Source organism: Chiloscyllium plagiosum, unplaced genomic scaffold (genome assembly GCF_037043375.1).
Source record: "Chiloscyllium plagiosum isolate Xiang-an unplaced genomic scaffold, Cpla_swu_hap1 HiC_scaffold_32, whole genome shotgun sequence".
Classification (NCBI taxonomy): domain Eukaryota; kingdom Metazoa; phylum Chordata; class Chondrichthyes; order Orectolobiformes; family Hemiscylliidae; genus Chiloscyllium; species Chiloscyllium plagiosum.
The window spans coordinates 22,319,422-22,341,507 of record NW_028270170.1 but is presented as its reverse complement, the minus strand read 5'-3'; the positions used below and the strand labels follow the sequence as shown (position 1 = coordinate 22,341,507).

At 38.3% G+C, this 22,086-nt stretch overlaps 1 protein-coding gene across 1 annotated transcript; it reads left to right on the top strand.

The window, feature by feature from the left end:
• The first annotated feature begins 1,167 nt into the window (after positions 1 to 1,167).
• On the top strand, positions 1,168 to 21,321 carry LOC122539911 (peptide YY-like). The gene is made up of 4 exons (XM_043675081.2): positions 1,168 to 1,322; positions 4,201 to 4,388; positions 16,500 to 16,577; positions 20,993 to 21,321. The coding sequence occupies exons 2-4, from the start codon at positions 4,201 to 4,203 to the stop codon at positions 21,015 to 21,017; spliced, it is 291 nt and encodes a 96-aa protein (XP_043531016.1). The 5' UTR covers positions 1,168 to 1,322; the 3' UTR covers positions 21,018 to 21,321.
• The last annotated feature ends 765 nt before the right edge of the window (positions 21,322 to 22,086 follow it).

The following is a 22,086-nucleotide window of genomic DNA, read 5'->3' as shown; positions in this document are numbered from 1 at the left end:
AATACAGAAATTGCATTCTCCCTCAGACTGCTGAGGGATAACAGCACCCGTTCATCGATGTCTCATCGTCCAGTGGGATTCACGAGGAATGACTGTGAAAACCTAATTGGAAGTTTACATTATTTTTCGGGGCCAATATTAACTCTAATCTACATAACAACAGGCAGAATCAAAATCAAATATAGTGCAGTTAAGATAAATTCAGGTACAGCTAGGGTTATGCTAAGGTTCGCGTTTGACCAGATGCAAACTTTAAAATCGAAACCAATTTCTTTTGCTGGTAGTTTTTGGATCTGTGCTGGAAGGTGGAGATTTCCTGGCTTCCAAGGTTTGCTTGGATTGAATTTAATGCAATGAAATGAAGCAGAACTGCGGATAAACACGAGCACAAACTGTGGGGCGAAAGCAGAGTTAACATTGACCTGCTAAGTTTCTCCAGCAATTTTTCTTTTAATGGGAGTTTAACACAGTTGCGTGATTTCCCATCGTAAATCAAGCAGTTCAGCACTCGATGTTAGATTACTTAAGTGAATCAAAAGTTTGTTTTTTTTTCTATTAGAGACGAAACCAACGAGAGCACTGGACTGTAACTTCTGGGCTTTGTCAGATTTGTAAATTCAGCGGCAGGTTTTTGTACAAAGTGAAAACTGGTCGAGCTTTTTCTAAAAATGGTTTGAAGGACACGTGCAGCAAAAGTAACTCCGCAGTTTTCAATGTTTGATAGAATTCTTGGTTTGAAATGTTGATTTATGTGAGAAATGAAAAAATGATCGGCAAAATAGCTTGATTCGGCCAGTGAATTATCCAAACAAGGCATTCAGAAAGCAATATTGCAACAAATCGTAATTTTAAAAGGTGAAATGAAGACATGCAGGCTTTCATACACATTATTTCCCTGTCCCCTCCCCAATTAATGTATGCATGGATTAAAATGATTGGAGCAGGTTTAAAATACCTTGGAAATGAATCGTGAATGTCAATTCTAATACTCGTCTATTTGTTCCTTCCTGTCTACATTCACTGGGGAGGGGGGCGGATTTTATGAGTTTTACGGATGATAAGCTATCTTGTCAGGGCCGGAGGGAAGCAAGGAAAGTGAGTGGAAATCGATTTTTTCAATAACCCATGAATGCAAAAAAAAAGTCTTAAGGAGGTGGTGACAAAGGAATCCGCCTCCCTCGTGGTCTCAGAGCCGCATATATAAAAAGGAGCAGGAAATTCTGAGCAGCTCCAGAACACAACTGAACACGGCTGTGCAGCGGGGAGAACTGACACACACTAGGATTTTCTCTGATCAGCAAGACACCCAGACAATAGAAAATGTAAGTACAACATGTACTTTATCCAATTCGAATTTGCAAGTTGGTTAATGCTGCCTCTTTCTACCTCTCTACCCCGTTCAACTTCCACAGAAATGATGTTAAGATTTATTTTGACAGCGTAGGCGGCAGACGCAAGCAGTAGGAGAGATTGAAACTTTAAAGAGTGCAACTTCACATCGGAAGAGAGGGGCTTGGTTGTTTTGGAGCTCTAACTGTTGCTTAAAGTGCAACAGAGAATTCCTGAGGAAGTGCTGGAGAAGCTCTCTTCAGCATCTGTGCAGAGAAAGGTGCTGCCAGACCTGCTGAGTTTCTCCGGCACATTCTGTTTTTTGATTCAATAATGCTGCTGTCATTTGAAGAACTGTTAGGTAGTAGATTCTGATTTTTGCTGTAACTATAATGTGTGAGATAGACGTGAACACGAAATCCAATTGACTACCAGAATGAAACATCAAAAATACTTGCAGTAAACATCCATGCTGAATGAACTACACTGTTTTAGGATAAGAAGTGTTTGGCAAAGCCCTTTTGATTTGGATTGCTTAAAAAAAGCACTGCTTTAAAACCAAAAAAGTTTACCAGATATTTTCATTTGAAGGGCCCATTTTATAGCAAGTACAATTACGAGAGTTATTTGACCTAATGCCTTTTTAATGGAATGATTTGTGATGGTTTAACTTGTTTGCAGTGTATTCTGCAGCATTTGAGTCTTTTGTGTTGCTCTTGCAGAACTTGAAAGGTAAAAAGGGATCCCAGTTAACATACCTGAGATTTCCACATAATTACGTTTCCAAACCTAACTATACCTGAATCACAAGTGATTGCAAGTGAGACTAGCACATACCTATATGTTTGGAGTCACAGCTCACTCACCAAACTCCACCACATGATTCAGTATTATATATTAGCTTGATTCCACATGAAAGGAATGTTAATATATTTCATAAGGCAGCAAATAAGGGAATGATAGAAACTGGATAATTTTGTATTGTAAGTCATGGATCTTTGACTGAGTTGACTTTCCTAGTTAATTTCAATATTGGCGTAGTTGTCAACTACCCTAATGACACAGGTCTAAAGAATTCATATGGAGAATTAAAACAGAGAAGTTAGAAACATAAGTAATGACAATGATCTAATTGATACAGATCAACAGAAAATGAGAAAAATCACTGAAGCCTTTAATCCTCAAAGTGTTGGAACCAAAAGGTAGATAGTGTTGATAGTTTATGGTTGATTTAAAATCGTCAAAATATTTATATCCATTATTTGTTCACCCAGATGCTAATGTGTTACTAATTCTCATCTCTCCTTTAGTACAGTCATATCTACAAGTGCTCAGTTGTATGATGTTTAATTACAAATTAAATATTTTCATTTTCTTTTCCTTACAATCAGACTGATAGGTGTTTCGAACATAGTCTGTATGGTTTACGGGTACTAGTCTTAAATGTTAATGATCACAAATAGAATTTCCCAATTGATGTTAAAGTACTAATGGTCAGCTTCATCAGATTGTTGATCCCCTTTTCCATGCTTCTGTTTATCCCCCTCTTATTTTTGAAAGTTTTGTTTTTGTGTAGGTGCCTCACATTACTGGCCGAATTCATGGATTTATAAATTTTCTTACTTGATTGAGACATCATATATTCTCTTTTAAATATTTGTATTGATGTCAAACACATACACATTTAATTTGCAACCTTACACACTATACAATAATCAAACATTGCACATTTTCAGGTAATTAAACCAAACAAGCCTCAAGAAATATGCTCTTTCCTCTAGTTTTTTTTAATGCACTTTTCTTTCAATCTATCCATTGAATCAGCAAAGTTTTGACGATTTCCAAATCTGTTTCTGGATTGATTGTTCCTAGACCCAATAACAGAGACTTCTCCCTTGACCTCATTCAGGTTTTCTGTCTTTTGTTGACTGCTTCTTTCTGCAACAGTCACTTCTCTTCTTCATTCCCCACATCCCCTAGTGATCATCTGCTTCATACATCTCCGAAATTATATATCCCACTACTCATTCTCAATTGTGTTTCTGTGCCAGTAAAGATCAAGGCCACTCTAATCTAATTTGCATTTGTATTTGCATATTTGTATTTGCAGAAACATTCTATTTTGTTCAAAAAGTAGACAATTTATAGGCAGTGAGTCCATGTGACATTTTATCAATTCCTACGTTGGAAATAGAACCAATCTGACTCAAGGTTGGGATACAGATAGACTCTAATTTCACACCTTTAATGCATTGCCTGAGCTGAGATGTCACTTTTTTTTATAAAACCTTCAGTTATCTCGGAAATGTGACGAAAGAAGTTCTGGGAGTTACATATTAATGAATCAAAACCTGCAACCCCATTCGAAGCGTTTAAAGCCTTGACAACAATCTAGGTTTGTTCAATACATCACGTCAGTTGTATGACACATGGATCTTTTGCTTTAAGTTTTGCATTCTATGATCCTGCCCCACTAGCTGCCTGACTAAGAAGCAGCGCTCTGAAGGTTTATACCTCTAAATAAACCTATTGGACTATAACCTGGTGTTGTGTGATTTATAACTGTAATGAGTGAAGTTGCATATACCATATTTTTTCAAAAGAACCTGAAGTCGTGTACTTTTTTTCTCAATTTAGAACTCCACACTCAATTTGAATACTCTCTGCGCTCCAGTGAGTACTCATAGTTAAATATGAGAAGCATCATTGAAATTGTTCCAGTACTATAGTGTCATAATATTAATAACATAAATACTTAAATGAGCTTCAAGATAACCTAGACATAGTAAACTATTTATAAACAGTCTTTTGCTGATTCTTAGCCAGTCTTCCTGGCATGTTGACTGATTGGCTTTTCTTTCCGTGTGACAGATGGTGGCTGTTCAAAAATCTTGGACAACCCTGATTGCTTTTGCTATCTGTGTGCTGGTGTGCCTCGGGACCTTGGTGGATGCCTATCCTCCCAAACCTGAGAACCCAGGAGAAGATGCACCCCCCGAGGAACTGGCGAAGTACTACTCTGCTCTCAGACATTACATCAATCTCATCACACGGCAGAGGTAAGCTGGAGAGGCACACATCATTGAATATGCAAGATAACAAGCAAGTCAGCATCTATTCACACTGCATATTTATAAATCACACTACAGTCAGTTCCTGCTGCAGATCATTAACAGTGCTAAGCATTCACCTCATGTGATTGATTTGATTACTCCCTTTGCTATTTAATTAACATGATAGAGTTTTCTTTTAAACAAGCATAAAATTCCACAAGTGCTTAGTGGACGAGTTAACTGCCAAGTGCAAGATGGAACTGTCATCGTCAGTAACCTTCCTTGTACATCAGATGATTGTCGTGTAGTAATTCTGTAGGGGAAGAGGTAGCTTCACTTTTGGCAGACTAGACCACTTTTAAAGATTTGAATGCAGCACTGTGCTGTACGGTTCAAGCAAGGTTTGGGTTTCATCTGTGGTCAAAGCGAAATTAGCTCTTAAGTGGATTTCCTACATTCTGATGACTTCTGATTGAATGTGTCTGTGACTGGACTTTGGGTGAGAACAAAATGAAGCGTGGCTGTGAAGTTTCAAATAGGCTGCCAACACCAGTCAACTCACACTTCGAATCTGAGCCATTGGCTGAGCCATTTGCAGTGACTGGTGCCTGTGGAGCATGAGTCAGTGAAAAGAAATCAAAACATGTTTAAATCTTAATTTTCACGCAGTGCAACTATACAAGTGCAACCTTTACAAATTGCCTTTGAATTAAGACACTCTCCATTGTAACTTGTAAAACTGATTTCTCTTATTTGGGATCTCTTAAATTCAGGATCCTGGTCCCAGGATTTACATTTACTTCATTTTCAAAGTAATTAACGAAATGAGCACAGATGTCATAAAACAAAATTGTTTGCTTGCAAATACAGAGTCAAATAATTGATACATTTGGATCAACTTACATTTGAGATTATCTACATGCTGTCAAATTATTCACTAATAGTTGCATTAATAAAATTATTCATTCATGACTGACAGCATGCATGAAAAAACCTCTAATGACATATTTACTCCTATTTAGAAAAATACCTTTAAGATTCTCTTATTAGATTGTGGGAATATCAACTAATATATTTCAGAAATTTACACGATAAGTGTCATTGTGCCAGAGTGATTTGAATGATGGGTTAGGACATCCGTTGGGTTTTCCCATGCAGGTTTGAATCCTGCCAATTGTGTTTTCTGATCTTGAAGTCTTTAGTTGTGTTGATCAATTAACTCAGATGGTTAGAGCGTGGTACTAATAACACTAAGGTCATGGGCTCAATCCCCATACTGATCATGACTACAGGCATCCAACCATGAATGTAGTGTCTGGACTTTCATTTTGGGGTGGCTCAGTGGTTAGCACTGTTGTTTCACAGCGCCAGCAACCCAAGTTTGATTCCAGCCTCAGGCGACTGTCTATGTGGAGTTTGTACATTCTTCCCATCTCTGTGGGTGTTTACTCCCACAGTCAAAAGATGTGCAGGTTAGGTGGATTGGCCATGCTAAATTGCCCACAGTGTCCATGAATGTGCAGCCTAGGTGGGAGAGCCATGGGAAATGCTGGATTATGGGGGTAGGGGGTGAGTTTGGGTGAATACTCTTTGGAGGATCGGTGTGGAATAGTTGGGCCGAACGGCCTGCTTCCACACTCTAGGAATTCTATAAAGAAAATGAAAGTGCAAATTCATTTCTAAAAGCCTATAATGTTGGCTTTACATAAACAATAAATTAATAACAATTAAAATTAAACATTCTTGTGATAATGTTTAAAGCAAGTGTAGATACAGACGACCCTATACATTAATGTGTACAGAAAAGACAGAAGTCCCATTTAAAAAGCAACTTCTACAAACTCCAGAAGACCCAGAATGCTGTACAATTATTGAAGTATATACGAGATATAGTTCTTGTCATAATGTAGGAGCCAAGGCAGCTATATTCGGTGGTTAGCATTACCATTTTAAAACATGGAAACTAGTAGCCAGGCACCTCAAAAGCTTGTAAACCAGCATTCCACCATGCATATGTATTTTAAGTAGTGTTCTAAGAAGTTGTGAAATTGTTTTATTTCTAAATTATATTTAACTCCGTAATATGCTCTAATCCACCCTGTTGAATTGAAAAGGGCTATTGTTAGAATCAATCAGGAAGTCTGAGTTGCTATGACAATTGAACTTTTATATGTTTGTTGTAGTGTGGAACTGTAGCTAGTAATTAGAGAGGTTCCACTACTCTATCCATCACACAGCTAACAGGAATCTCTCCCACTCTTATCCCCTGCAATTGATATGTCATGGAAGCATTTGCAGGTTGATAATTAAGCTGTTTGCCCTGTAGGTGGACACTTCCCTTGGTCATCAAGTCCGAGAGTGGGACTTGAATGTGGACCTTCTGACTCAGAGGCAGGGGTACTACTCACTGTGCCTCCCCGTGAACCCAGTGCACTCACCCAAAATATTAATCTACAATCTTAATATCTTCTCATTCCAGTTATCTGTTTATAATCATATTTTAGTATTTTGGGCATAATTTTCTTGCATTAACTCCAGTTTACTGATCAAAGACAACAACAAATTTTTATAATATATGTATTTCAGGGGTTTAGAACTCTGCTTCACCTCATAATGCCCAGTGCAGTAAAAGCTCTGTTATATAAACACATTCAAATTTATTATTGCTTTATAGATGCAATATGCTTGAAAATGATCTCAATGATCGATCGCTCGGTCCTGATTTTCAACACTGAGCCAATCCTTAAACCAACCAATATATTGTAAAGCTTGACTTATGCTGGACCTCAGTTAATGGCTGTATTCACTGTGCTGGAATAGAAGGTTAGAGTTAATTAAAGTATGACCTTATGCTTTAATTATGTCCCTGCTCCAGTGTTAAACTCTGACTGTCCATTTATTGTATCTTTAATCTTGCACTTGTCAGCAGCTTACTGACCATATCTTCACAGAGGCAGCTTTCTAATGTTATCTTTCAACCAGAGAGGTTCAAAACAATGCATTAAAAATGTAATTACCTGGGTCAACGTCTTAGAAGAAAGCAATTCACCTGGAAATAAAAATTTAAATAAAGGAAAACTGCAAATATGACATAAAATTAAATATTCTACAAATGCACAGGATGTAATTCAGAAACTTAAAAGAGAATAAAAGATTATATTTTGGGAATGCACCTTTTATCAAATCTAGTTGGTTTTCTTTCCAGATACTGACAGACTTGTATTTGAGCATTTTCTGTTCATACCAAACTGTACTGCCTAGTTTGTATAGCTGAAGTGACATTAGAATATTTAATAGGATTGTGGTATTTTCTGAAATATCAAGAAAATTCAACATACTTATGGGTTTGTTTTCCTCACGCTGTGGAACTTGGTGAATTATTCTAGATTATTTTCCTAGCTCTGTGTTGAAAATATAGAATTGATTTATCTTTATTTAGGAGCACTTAGAAACCACTTTGATATTTTAAATAATATGTGAACAGAAATCACAGCACCATTTGAGCAGTACTTAAGGGGCAGTGAACATTTTCTCTATACAGCGTGAAGCAACGGGATGCAGAGAAAGCTCTGATCTCATTTCTCAGTCACTGGTCTTTCAATGTTGTGCAGTAGATTTGCCCTTAACCTTTTCTTTCCTCAATTCCCTCATCTTAATAACAACTTGGCAACCTTAACTTGAATTATTTAATTCCCTTGTACTAGAAAAGAGGAATTAAAATTTAAACTGATTGAGCCAATTCTTTGTTTCTTTTCCCCCACGTGCTTCACAGCATTCAGATTTTCTGCTTCAACTCAAACATACTTGGAAGAAAATTCCAACATTGTTAGTGATTATAAGTGATAGATTAAAACTCATCACACCTTCCCCCACACACCATATGGTTGTCTCATGAAGGCATTTTCAACTGATGCTCAGAATCTTGAACTGAACTTGAGATGCACTGATGAAATTGTCAACTGAATGTTCGAACTTCTCTATGAAAGTTTTGCTTTTCCTTAAGTTATTTTTGGAAGAACCCATTACTGTGTAGGTTACTGCGAGACTGTTATCTGCAATGAGTAAAAGTATTGTCTTAAATTAAAATCCTGGCATCAATATTTGAGAAGTGAGCACTTTCAGTTCTTTCCACACTCTCCTTTCAACACCATGAATGTCAGTTGCAATGTAAAACACACTCTACACTATAACACGAGTTAATCCAAATCTAAAACTAAACGTTCCTGCCGCGTCAGTTTGATGTTTATATTCTCCCTATTGATAGTGACTTCTTGTCAGTCATTCTGGTAATTTAGTGGCAACCAATCTGCAATTTATGAGAGAGAGCGGCTCCTGTGATCTGTATTAAAATTGAAAAACTCATTTCATATGTGGTTTTACCATTGGTATCGAGCTAATGGCTGAGTTGAAAGGGACTCTGGACTCCTCAGTCTAGGCTGTGTTAAAGCATGAGATTGAGGTGAAAATATTACACACAGGGCCATGCAAGTTATGAATGAAAAAGAACATGAGAAAATACCTTGGGAAGCAATACCCTGGGCTTTACCCAACTGATTAGTAGATAGTCTGGACCAAAACGCAGGCACTATAGTTGCTTGAGTAGGGGCAGTGAAGTTCAGTAATTGTATTTGGCATATTTTAAAAAATAAGTATTTTTAAATATGCGTCCATTCACTTTCTGATTGTTAACATGCCATTTACTTATTCTTACCATGCGTTACCATTATACATTAAAAGATTCACATATGCCACTATGATATTTAATTGTTGCTCAATACTAACTTGAGTCCCTAAAAGTGGAAGATGTCATCAGAAATTTCTTCGTGGAGTCCCCAGTGTGCAGATAAAGGCCATTCGGTCTGCACAGGCTCTCCAAAGAACAACCCACCCAGACCTGTAACCCCACATTAGCCATGGCTAATTTAAGCCAACACATCCACAGACACTACAGGGCAATTTAGCATGGCCAATCCATGTAACCTGCTTTATCTTTGGATTGTGGGTGGAAACATGGGCATTGAGGAAACCCATGCAGACACAGGGAGAACATGCAAGCTCCACACAGACAGTCTCCCAAGACTGGAATTGAATCTGGGTTGCTAGCGCTGTCAGCAGCAGTGCTAACCACAGCAATGCTATGCCATTGTCACCCTGCTTTTGCAAAATCAATCTCTGCAAGTGGAACTTATTTCTTACAGAGTCATGTTATCTCAATAGCTCAATCTGAATGTTCACCCTGAAGGAAACTGACATCCTATTGGATAAAAGTGAAACTTCCTACCTCTTGCATTTAGGTTGCGATACTGAAACCAAAATCAAGAATATTTCTTGACAGGATACTGTTAATTCGATTGTTTTTTTTTGATAAGATAATATTTGCATTGACTGCCTACATGCTATAGTGTTTGAATTCAAACACAGAAGATCTCTGGTCCAAATCTTGCATTACATAAGTGAGTTTCTCTAGCTCCTGGCTGTGTCAAGGAAATGTAGTGCCATATTACCATGTATCATCTCAAAAAGAAACATCTCAATCCCCTGGAGTTTGAGAGAGATAGTACATGCAGATTCCAAAATTTCTACTCCTCTTCTCTCAATCTAAAGGAAGAGTTTGAATTCAAAACCCTGGGAATGCTGAACTCAATTCCCCTCATTCCCAGCTACCATGACATTATAGTTGTGATTCAAGCCACTGATGAGGTTGCAACTAAAAACACTTGGGTACCTACTTAAAATGCTAGCCTAGTTATGTCATCAGCAATACAGCTTCCTTTGAACATCAAGTCAGGGGCGTGTCACACTATCTGGTGCCCAGCATGATGAGCTGACTCATCACAATGGAGCAAGATAAGTTTCAAGCTTCTTTGAAATGCCAGCAGAAGTATGCATGTGACATCTTCCCCACTCCTTTCCAATCACTAACCATGATAACCTTAAACTCTCCTCGCACCAGCAGTTGCAGACCATTCTTACAAACTGCAAACCTCCTGCAGCTGCCTAAGTAATGAATCTAGCTGGTCCCAGGCAGGTCTTGGGAGAAAACCTGATTTAAGATAGGCCTTGGTCTTGAACTCGCTGAATTCACCACTCAGAAAACATCCTTTCTAACATATCACCCTTTTCTTACAATTTGGGCTAGGGAGTAATGACATTTAAAGAGAAATCCAAGCACCTCATTTTAACCATTTATCCTAAATTCACAAAGTTAACAAATTTTTTTTAAAAAGGTACAAAGTTTGTTGCATATATAGGACAAATTAAACAAGCAAACACAATCTGAAGTATTATGTTCTCAAGTTCACTTCTATTTCCCCAAAGAATTCTCTTCAGTTTCATTAGTTTTGAACTTGTTTACTTATGTTAAAATTACTCATAAGTATGGGTCGCAAAGTGTGACACTGGAAAAGCACGGCAGGTCAGGCAACATCTGAGGAAGATGAGAGTTGATGTTGCAATCATAATCCCTACATGGGCTTATGCCTGAAACGTCAACTCTCCTGCTCCTCGGATGCTACCTGACCTGCTGTGCTTTCCTAGCACCACACTTGTTGACTTTTGACTCTCCAGCATCTGCAGTCCTCACTTTCTCCTAGTTACTCATAAGTATGCCACAGTCATAGAACATAGAACATAGAACAATACAGCACAGAACAGGCCCTTCGGCCCACGATGTTGTGCCGAACATTTGTCCTAGCTTAAGCACCCATCCATGTACCTATCCAATTGCCACTTAAAGTTCACCAATGATTCTGATTCTGCCACTCCCACAGGCAGCGCATTCCATGCCCCCACCACTCTCTGGGTAAAGAACCTACCCCTGACATCTCTCCTATACCTTCCACCCTTCACCTTAAATTTATGTCCCCTTGTAACACTCTGTTGTACCCGGGGAAAAAGTTTCTGATTGTCTACTCTATCTATTCCCCTGATCATCTTATACACCTCTATCAAGTAACCCCTCATCCTTCTCCGTTCCAATGAGAAAAGGCCTAGCACGCTCAACCTATCCTCGTACGTCCTATTCTCCATTCCAGGCAACATCCTGGTAAATCTTCGTACCTATCCTCGTACGTCCTATTCTCCATTCCAGGCAACATCCTGGTAAATCTTCTCTGCACTCTCTCCAAAGCTTCTACATCTTTCCTAAAGTGAGGCGACCAGAACTGCACACAGTACTCCAAATGTGGCCTAACCAAAGTCCTGTACAGCTGTAACATCACTTCACGACTCTTGAATTCAATCCCTCTGCTAATGAACGCTAATACACCATAGGCCTTCTTACAAGCTCTATCCACCTGAGTGGCAACTTTTAAAGAGCTATGAACATAGACCCCAAGATCCCTCTGCTCCTCCACCTTACTAAGAACCCTACCGTTAACCCTGTATTCCGCATTCTTATTTGTCCTTCCAAAATGAACAACCTCACACTTGGCAGGGTTGAACTCCATCTGCCACTCCTCAGCCCAGCTCTGCATCATATCTAAGTCCCTTTGCAGCCGACAACAGCCCTCCTCACTATCCACAACTCCACCAATCTTCGTATCATCTGCAAATTTACTGACCCACCCTTCGACTCCCTCTTCCAAGTCATTAATAAAAATTACGAACAGCAGAGGACCCAGAACTGATCCCTGCGGAACTCCACTTGTAACTGGGCTCCAGGCTGAATATTTACCATCTACCACCACTCTCTGACTTCGACCGGTTAGCCAGTTTTCTATCCAACTGGCCAAATTTCCCACTATCCCATGCCTCCTGACTTTCCTCATAAGCCTACCATGGGGAACCTTATCAAATGCCTTACTAAAATCCATGTATACTACATCCACTGCTCTATCCTTATCCACATGCTTGGTCACCTCCTCAAAGAATTCAATAGGACTTGTAAGGCAAGACCTACCCTTCACAAATCCGTGCTGGCTGTCCCTAATCAGCAGTGTCTTTCCAGATACTCATAAATCCTATCCCTCAGTACCCTTTCCATTACTTTGCCTACCACCGAAGAAAGACTAACTGGCCTGTAATTCCCGGGGTTATCCCTATTCCCTTTTTTGAACAGGGGCACAACATTCGCCACTCTCCAGTCCCCTGGTACCACCCCTGTTGACAGTGAAGACGAAAAGATCATTGCCAACGGCTCTGCAATTTCCTCTCTTGCTTCCCACATAATCCTAGGAACTTGTCTATCCTCAAGTTATTCAAAATGTCCAACACATCTTCCTTCCTAACAAGTATCTCCTCTAGCTTACCAGTCCATTTCACACTCTCGTCTTCAACAATACGGTCCCTCTTGTTGTTAAATACTGAAGAAAAGTACTCATTCAAGACCTCACTTATCTCTTCCGACTCAATACACAGTCTCCCACTACTGTCCTTGATCGGACCTACCCTCGTTCTCGTCATTCTCATGTTTCTCACATACGCATAAAATGCCTTGGGGTTATCCTTGATCCTATCCGCCAAAGATTTTTCATGCCCTCTCTTAGCTCTCCTAATCCCTTTCTTCAGCTCCCTTCTGGCAATTCTGTATCCCTCCAATGCTCTGTCTGAACCTTGTTTCCTCAACCTTATGTAAGCCCCCTTCTTCCTCTTTACAAGACATTCAACCTCCCTCGTCAACCAAGGTTCCCTCACACGACCATCTCTTTCCTGCCTGACAGGTATATACATATCAGGACACGTCGTATCTGTTCCTTGAAAAAGTTCCACATTTCCACGACATCCTTCCCTGACAGCCTATGCTCCCAACTTATGCTCCTCAGATCCTGTCTTACAGCATCGTATTTACCCTTCCCCTAATTGTAAAACCTACCCTGTTGCACGCACCTATCTCTCTCCATAACCAAGGTGAAAGTCACAGAACTGTGGTCACCATCACCAAAATCACCATCCCCCTCCCAGTCATCTGGAGAATTCTCATCAGTCCCATTATTCTCAGAGGTAAAACTTAAATTTACCATCTTTTGACGAGGAATGGCTCAGTTGTCTGTGCAAATTGTTCTTCAGTACTTTCAACTAACCTGCTTGTTGCTTTCTTTACTGTTAGACTTATTGGGACCAGTGTTGATTCTTCCACTATTTTTAAACAAAGCAATCCTCCAGTTCCTATTTCCTCATTAAATTCAAGCTGAGATTAAGTTCCACATTCTATGCCTTGAATGAGGAAGTTAGGTTTCTACTCTCTTACAGAGCAGGCCTGACTAACTGTGATTTTATAGTTTGACTATCTTTCTTCAGTTAGCTGCAAACTGCATAAGGTCCAAAGCTGCAACTAACTCTCAGCAAACACTCAGATAAATTAAAACAAGACAATTTCCTTTATACTCCATCTATCTTCTCAACAATATAGCCTGCTGTGAGCTGTCCTCAAACTCACCATTAAATTCATCATCCGTCATTTACAATTTAGTTGTTCTGGGATTTGATGAAGTAAATGATTTTAACAGTAATTCAGGATGCACTGCATGCTTTTAAACTAATTCAGCTCTGAATTTCCAAAACATAAAGGTCTCTGGATTGTCTTTCCTTTTAATTTTTTTCATATGATATGGGCATCAGTGGCTAGGCATTTATTTAGCATTGCTAGTTGCCCTGGATGTAAGCTGCCTTCTGTTTTCAAGTCACTGTATGTAGACCCACAGTTCTGTTAGGGAAGGCGTTCCAGGTTTTTGAACCAGCAGCAATGAAGAAACACTGATATATTCTCATGTCAGGATAGTGAGAGGCTTGGGGGTGTAATTGCAGGTGGAGGTGTTTTCATATAACTGCTATTTTTCTAGATGGAAGTAGCCATGGTTCAGAAAGTTTTGTCTATGAACCTCAACGAATTTATTGTGGGCGGCACAGTGGTTAGCACTGCTGCCTCACAGCGCCAGAGACCCGGGTTCAATTCCCGCCTCAGGCGACTGACTGTGTGGAGTTTGCATGTTTTCCCTGTGTCTGCGTGGGTTTCCTCCGGGTGCTCCGGTTTCCTCCCATAGTCCAAAGATGTGCAGGTTAGGTGAATTGGCCATGCTAAATTGCCCGTAGTGTTAGGTAAGGGGTAAATGTAGGGATATGGGTGGGTTGCGCTTCGGCGGGTCGGTGTGGACTTGTTGGGCCGAAGGGCCTGTTTCCACACTGTAATGTAATCTAATCTTGTAGATGATGCACCACCCCTGCTACTGTTTGCGCTGGTTGTGGAGGGAGTGAATGTTTGTGGATGTGATTCCAATCTGCTCTGTCTTAGATGGTTTTAAGCTTCCTGGTGTTGTTGGAGCTGTTCTCATCCAGATAAGTAGGGAGTATTGGTCTGAATTTGTATGTTTATTTTCATGCTGAGCAATGGCCAGCCCCAAGGATAGAATATAACTACCATGGAGTATAAAAATTGGCAAGTCATAGTGTAGCTGTATAGAACTTTAGTTAGGCCACATTTGGAATATTGCATACATGTCTGGTTGCCACACTACCAGAAGTATGTGGAGGCTTAATATGGAAATACCAGATGGATGTTTCTTCTTGTGGACAAGACTAGAACTAGGAGGACACAGCTTAATAATAAAAGGTCTCCCTTTTAAGACAGGGGAAGAATAATAAAAGCATGGAATATGAAAATATTATCTAAGCAAGTCTATTCCTCAAGTAGGAGAAAGTGAGGACTGCAGATGCTGGAGATCAGAGCTGAAAATGTGTTGCTGGAAAAGTGCAGCAGGTCAGGCAGCATCCAAGGAGCAGGAGAATCGACGTTTCGGGCGTGAAGAAGGGCTCATGCCCAAAATGTCGATTCTCCTGCTCCTTGGATGCTGCCTGACCTGCTGCGCTTTTCCAGCAACACATTTTCAGCACTATTCCTCAAGTAGACCATGCACAATCAAAAGGGTAATCTAATCCATTATGAGGACTCTTGTGACAGTGTCCATGTGTCAGTACCAGGTGGTTTGTATTCAAATCCCATCTGTGCTAGAGCTGTTTAAATAACATGTCTGAGCAAGTTGATTAAAAATATCAATCCAATTCATTACAATTCCTGGAGACCATTAATAAAATGTTTCCCAAAAGTAAATCCAGAATATTTATCTCACTATGCAATATTTATTTTTGATCAATTGGTTGCCAAGATGTGTATAAAGTTCAAACTTTCGAGAACTCCTTAAAGCATTTGATGGAAGACAATTCTTTTGCAAGAAAATGGTGAGAATTTGGAACTAGAATAATTGAGTTAGCTTGAATTTGTATATTAAAAGGGAAGCTAAAGAAATAGGCAAGGAAGAAAGGAATAGAATGATAAGATGAAAGAATGAGAAAAAGCAGAGTGGGAGAAGGCTTGTTTGAAGCATAAGAAACATTGACAAAACTAATTAGCCTGGTTCAGACTGTAAACTCTGGTAAAACATTTCGTCATCTGCCTTAAAATCCTCCAAAACATTCACAGAGGAAGTGTCATTGTAACAACTTTTTTCAATAAGAAAATTGTTTAGTTTCAACAATATTCTTGTTCATTTACAGATATTGCACCCACATACTATGTGCTACAAATATGAGTTAACTCAGCCACATTAGGGAGATTTAAACAATCCATGGATAAGCACATAGATGATGGTGGGATAGAGTAGGGGTATGAACTTATAATAGTTCACAGGTCGAAGGGCCTGTTCTGTGCTGTATCGTTCTATGTTCTATGTTCCAACCACATTTGGTACTTGGTTACTTCATTACATTCTGTATTGCAAACAATATGTAGGTTGAAGGTGGAAAAAATGTTTTATTAGAATGCTGGGGAAATGGTTAACAACTAACTTGCAGCTGGCATTTTGAGTCTTTTGGTTGTGGATTTGGATAATTATTCAGTCTCTATTTCTCATTATGAATCCTCTGCCTTTAATAAGAATTGATATTCTTCTAAATATATGCAAAGGCAGTTAAGATAAATGAAAAGATATACATTTCCCACTTACTAATGTTCATATTGATTAAGATATATGGATACATGTTGTTGGAAATCTGAGAATTCCTATTCTAATTTTAGTAGTTCATAAAGTAAGCGCTTACATGTATTTTGAAATTCTGTTGCTTATTAAACAAAGAAAATTAAAATTTTAGCATTTGACTTGTTTTTTTTCCCTCTCTCTCCAATAGATATGGGAAGAGAGATAGTCCGGAAGCTTTGTCAGATTCCCTCTTTGATGATAGCAGGGATCACATTGGGAGGTCAAGGTAAATATAGTTTGGAACAGTGTTTCTCATGTTTGGTCCTCAGTGTCCTACAGGGAAATGATAGGAACTTGTTTGTGCATGCAGATCTACTCCATAATTAATGTAAAACCTGCAAAGATGATTCACTATCTTTTTGTTTCGAAGTTCTTCATCAATTCAATAGTACAAGATTATTCTTTTCAACTGGAGTAATTCTTTCTACTTGGAGAATAACATAAAATGACAAAAATTAGCACATTGGTAAAGTAAAAGGTTTGATATTGCTGTATGTTGACTGTAATGGGCAGGATGGAAATATTAAGTTGATAGAAAAGGTGTTTAATGTTGTGAAGATTCATGGTAGGCCTGATGATTGTGAATATTTTAGAAACCAGAAAAGGTTGATGAGAAGTTCAAAAACGAGGAGAAATCAGATGTTGAGAGAAAATCACGAAGAAAAGTAATAGAAAAAATAGTTGAGGTAAACATTGACCCCTTAGAAAATAAGAATGGGGAATTAAGAAAATAGCAGAGACTTTGAGCAAGTATTTTGCATCTGTTTCATGGTATATGATGCTAAAAGTATCCCAATAGTACAGGAAAATTAATGGGCAAAATGGAGGGGAAAGTATAAAAATGAGACTGGGCAATAATTCCCTTGGTCCTGAGACCCCGAATCAAATAATCTTAAAATAAATGGCTGCAGGGAAAATGGATGTATTGGTTGTAACTTTCCAAAAATGTTAGAGCTTCTAGAAAAGTGCCAGTGGATTGGCAATCAGCAAATGTGCTGCTGTTCTTAAAGGAGACAGAAACAGGAAACTATAAGCCAATTCACCCAATGTCAGTTACTGGGAAAAGTGTTGAAATCCATTCAAACAAAGCAGTGGCTGAATATCTACAAATGGAGTTTGTGATCCTATCATGTGACACCATTTTACACATGTGCAGACGGGATCAGATGATCTTAACTAATAGCTGCTAGCATAACAGGCTAGAAAATGTTCAGCATAAAATAATGCAACCTTTGTAGTTATTCGTATGGATTTAGGCTTCATAGTCATAAAAGCATTTGCTTGTAAACCTTCTAACCCACTACACCTCAGTACCCACTTCACAGGAAGGTTTCCTGCCTTCCAGTTTCTGGTTTAACCCTCATTAAATTACATTCTAGATCCTCTTAAATGAACCCTCATTAGATTACATTCTATTTCTTTGTAAACATGGAAACATTGTTGACTGAGAAAGAATCAAATTTAATTTTATTTTCTTTCCTCACGTGCTGGTCGAGGCAAGATGTGATAGTGGAGTTATTAGCTAAATCCTAACAATCAGCTACCAAAGTGCTATTTTAAGAAACAATCTCATTTGCATTTGAAGGATATAATATGAACTACTATAGGGTGACTAGAAGGCTCCATTCTCACAGTCCAGAGGATTAAAACATTTGTGATCAGAATATTTAATATTGCAAGGGCTACTCTTGAGTTTCTATCCAGTGAAATATATTAGCAGAGCCATCTCTATTAAAGGCAGTTACAGCATTGTAATGACATAGCACTGCAGCATTCTAATTCGGCACATGTGCATCATTGGTTCTGAGGAAGGGTCACTCAATCCAAAACATTAACCCTGATTTCTCTCTGCAGGTTCAGCCAGACCTGCTGAGCTTTTCCAGCAAATTCTTTTTTTGCATCATTGGTCCACCTAGTAGACTGTTGGCCTTAACCATTCCCATTAAGAAAATCATCACAAAATCAAGCAATGTCAACATTGCCTTATGAAAGGGAATTGAATTTGTCAAATTTATTGGACTTTGTTGAGACAAGCAAATGCATTAAGGTGAATCAAAAGATTAGGTGCCATGTGGAATGCTGGGGTCACAACTATTTACTTTAAATTACTTGAACAAATGCACAAAGTCTATTATAATCAAATATTCTGGCAAGACAAAGCTGGATGTAAAAGCAAACAGGGAGGAGGACACACTGGACATCACACACACCTGTTGGATGTTTGTTTGGCTAGGCTGCAAGTAAAATGGATTGTATGATCACCTCACCCATCTTGAAGGACACCCCCCCTCCCCATGCGCACACACACATAACACAGAAGGTTGGCAGCTGCAAAATTTATTAACCTTCCCACCAAATGCAAATAACCAATTGATGATCAAAAAAGCATGCTAATTAGAGAAAACTGTGGACTTTCCCACTCAGATCCTGTTTGAAATGCCAACAGGCACTTAATGTAATTGCACCCAAATTGGCAAAAATGCATGAGACTTCTGTCCACAGCTGCAGTTTGTATCAGATATGGGAGGAATTTCATGAAGTTAGACATAATTATTTTTAACTGATCACTCTTTTCAGTTTCTGCTGAGTGATTAGGACTAGAATGAATCTGTTTTTACATTAATAAAACCCAACCTTCTCGAAAACAGGGTGTCAGGAGTAGTTGCCAAATTAATGTTTGATTAGACTAGCTTTTCAAAACTTTGACATAGGGAAATATTTGAAGGGCTGGAGGTGGAAAGACACATGCATCATTCTTCTTCCTCACAGAACAATGTGTGCAGTGTTTTTCTGTTCAGTTCAACAGAGCTCAAAATAGCTGTTGTTCATTAATCAATAAAATAGAATATTGTAAGGTCCATTAAGGTGACAATGATTCAGCAATGAGTAATGATATTAAAAGCTGTAAATTGTATTATTTTATATTATAATTAATTTGCTTAATGAGATTGTTTCTTAAAATAGCACTTTGGTAGCTGATTGTTAGGATTTAGCTAATAACCCCAATATGCAAGATTGCATTTCTATATCATATTGTGTTACCTGGTAGTAGAATTGAGATGCTAACTCTTTCTGAAATGCTGGTTGCTGATCAGTCTATGTTGGTGGAACTTAATACCTCTATCCCTTCCCCAACATCGCCTTGTCAGGGGAATTGAGGTGGTAGGTGAGCCATTGATTAGTTTGGAAAATACAGGTTGGCAATCCCATCACCTTCCTACCTCACTTTGGTTAACTCCAGGATGGGAACACTTGTGGATGCGTCTCCCACCCAAGCCCAGTCAAGGATCTTAAGTGGTCTCCCATTTGTGTGTGAAATCCCAGATATCCAAATTAAACCTTGGCCAGTGATTCAAAATTCAGATTCCAGTCAATTTAAACTTCAAATGACACCAGTAACCATTACTGATTACAGCTTCAGGAGATTCTCACAGCTTAAAAAAAAAATCACTTTGTCTTAGAATTGAAAAACAAATTTGCTAATTCAACTGAAGCTCAATTAGGACTCATCCAGTTTCATGTATCTATATTAATTTAACAGTTCATTTGACGTAATCACATTTTTGATGATAAATATATGGACTAAACTGAAAAAATTTGAATGTGAACCCATATTAAGATTAAAGAATAAGATTTTATATTTAATTTCATTGCTGTGTATTTGTACGCTAAATTAGCACAGTTAATCATTCTTGCATGCTTTGTGATGTTACTTTCTAACTCAATCTCAGCTCTTAATTATTCACCTTTTCTAGAATCCAGTTTTTATTCTCCTTTCTTATTTGCTCTGATTCTTTTTCTCCTCTTTTCTCTTGTTTTCTAACCCCTTGTGAATTCCTAGTTTGATGGGTTCACAGAGCTCTAAAATAATGGACACTGCTATATTTTATCAAAATAATTGAAGAAACAAAAGGTCAACTTCCAGGAAAATGTTGAGAAGAAAATTACATTTTATTTTATTGAGAATCCCAAATGAAGAGCACACTGTGGGTAAAAGTTGTTGGAGAAATAACAAATAAGTCAAGGAATAATGGCTGGGTAACATAAGTTCCTTGAGGTACTGAGAATGAATGAATGTTAGTTGGATGAGTCATGATTCAAATACAGTGAAGTTACAAAGAACAGGAGTTCATGTAAAATGGCATAATGGGAGTTTGGTATAGACAATCATATCTACCTCCTTAAAATGAAATTAATTATACCTAATTAAAATATTTTAAATTGATAGCTTTTTCAACTAGACAGAGTTTTGGGCTTACATGCTCTATCGTGTAACTGACTTTTAAAGTCAAGGAAGATAGCAATCGAAATATAAAAACATGTCAGTGGTATACATGCCCATAACATTTTGTTAGACTGTTGCTTATTTTCCAGTAATTCTCAGCGTAATTGAAATTATTACGCTTACCCTGTAATTTGGCCATAATGTCAAATTTGCATTCATAAAATTGTTTTCTCAATAATGAACAAGAGCAAGTTAATCTATACGCCAGACAAAAATCCTGCATAGTCTTGAAAATCTTACAATGCATCTTAGTAAAAAAATTGGCTTTTTTACTGTTTCCCTCATTAAAAAAAATATAGTAAAATCTAATGCATATACTCAATTATTTTTATCAGCTTCATTATCACTTTCCACAGATACGATGATTCTTTGATGTGGTGATCCCATCTCTTTGTACCTTGTCTACCTTTTGTGTCTTTGCGTTTTAATTATGGTGCAGAAGGACCTGACTTCTAAAGAATTATGTGAAGACTACACCAAACCAAAAGGATCACTGCATGCAAACCTTTTTCATGCATTGAGAAACCATTGAAGCTTTTTATGTGGCAGACAATTGTACATAATTTATTGTTAAATATAATATATGGCAATCAAGAATCAAAATGTGGGGTCTTTCTCAGAAGAATCTTTTGTTTGTATTGTAAAGATGTTTATGTGCAATTAAAGTTTGATGGATGAATCAACTTTGCAAAAGGATGTCTGTGCTTCTGTGAAATTAAATGTTTATTTCCTGGGGAGTAATGACTACACAACATTGAAAGATCTGGCATTTATGCAGTGCCCTTCATGATTTCAGAGCTTTCTAATGTGCTTCACAGCTCATGAATTAGTTTTGAAAGCTAGTCACTACTACAAACAGGAAATACCACAGACAATTTGCATACACCAAATTCACTTATGGGATGAGGGTGTTGCTGGCTAGGCCAGTATTTATTGCTCATCCCTAATTACCTAGAGGATAGTTTGGAATCAATCACATTGCTATGGATCTGGAGTCCATGTAGGCCATTCTAAGTAAGGATGCCAGTTTCCTTCCCAGAAGGACATTAGTGAGCCAGATGAGTGTTTCCCAACAACCAACAATGGATTCAATGTCATCATTAGACTCTTAAATCCAGATATTTATTGAATTCAAATTCCACCATCTGACTTGGGGCGGGATTTGAACCCTGGTCTCCAGAACATTATCTGGATCTCCATTAACAGTCCAGCAATAATACCTCTCGACCATTGCCTCCCTGTTAACTGCTCATTAATTTTAGCAATGCAGATTTGAGGCATAAATATTACTTAGGAAAACTTTAAAGAGCTTACTTACTCTTCAAATAGTGTTGTGAGCTTGGACCTGAAATGTACTCAGTTTAATATCTCACCAAAAGGATGGTGCCTTCAACAGTGCAGCATTCATGGTGTTGGAGAATCAGCATCAATTTTGTTCACAAACCTTGCG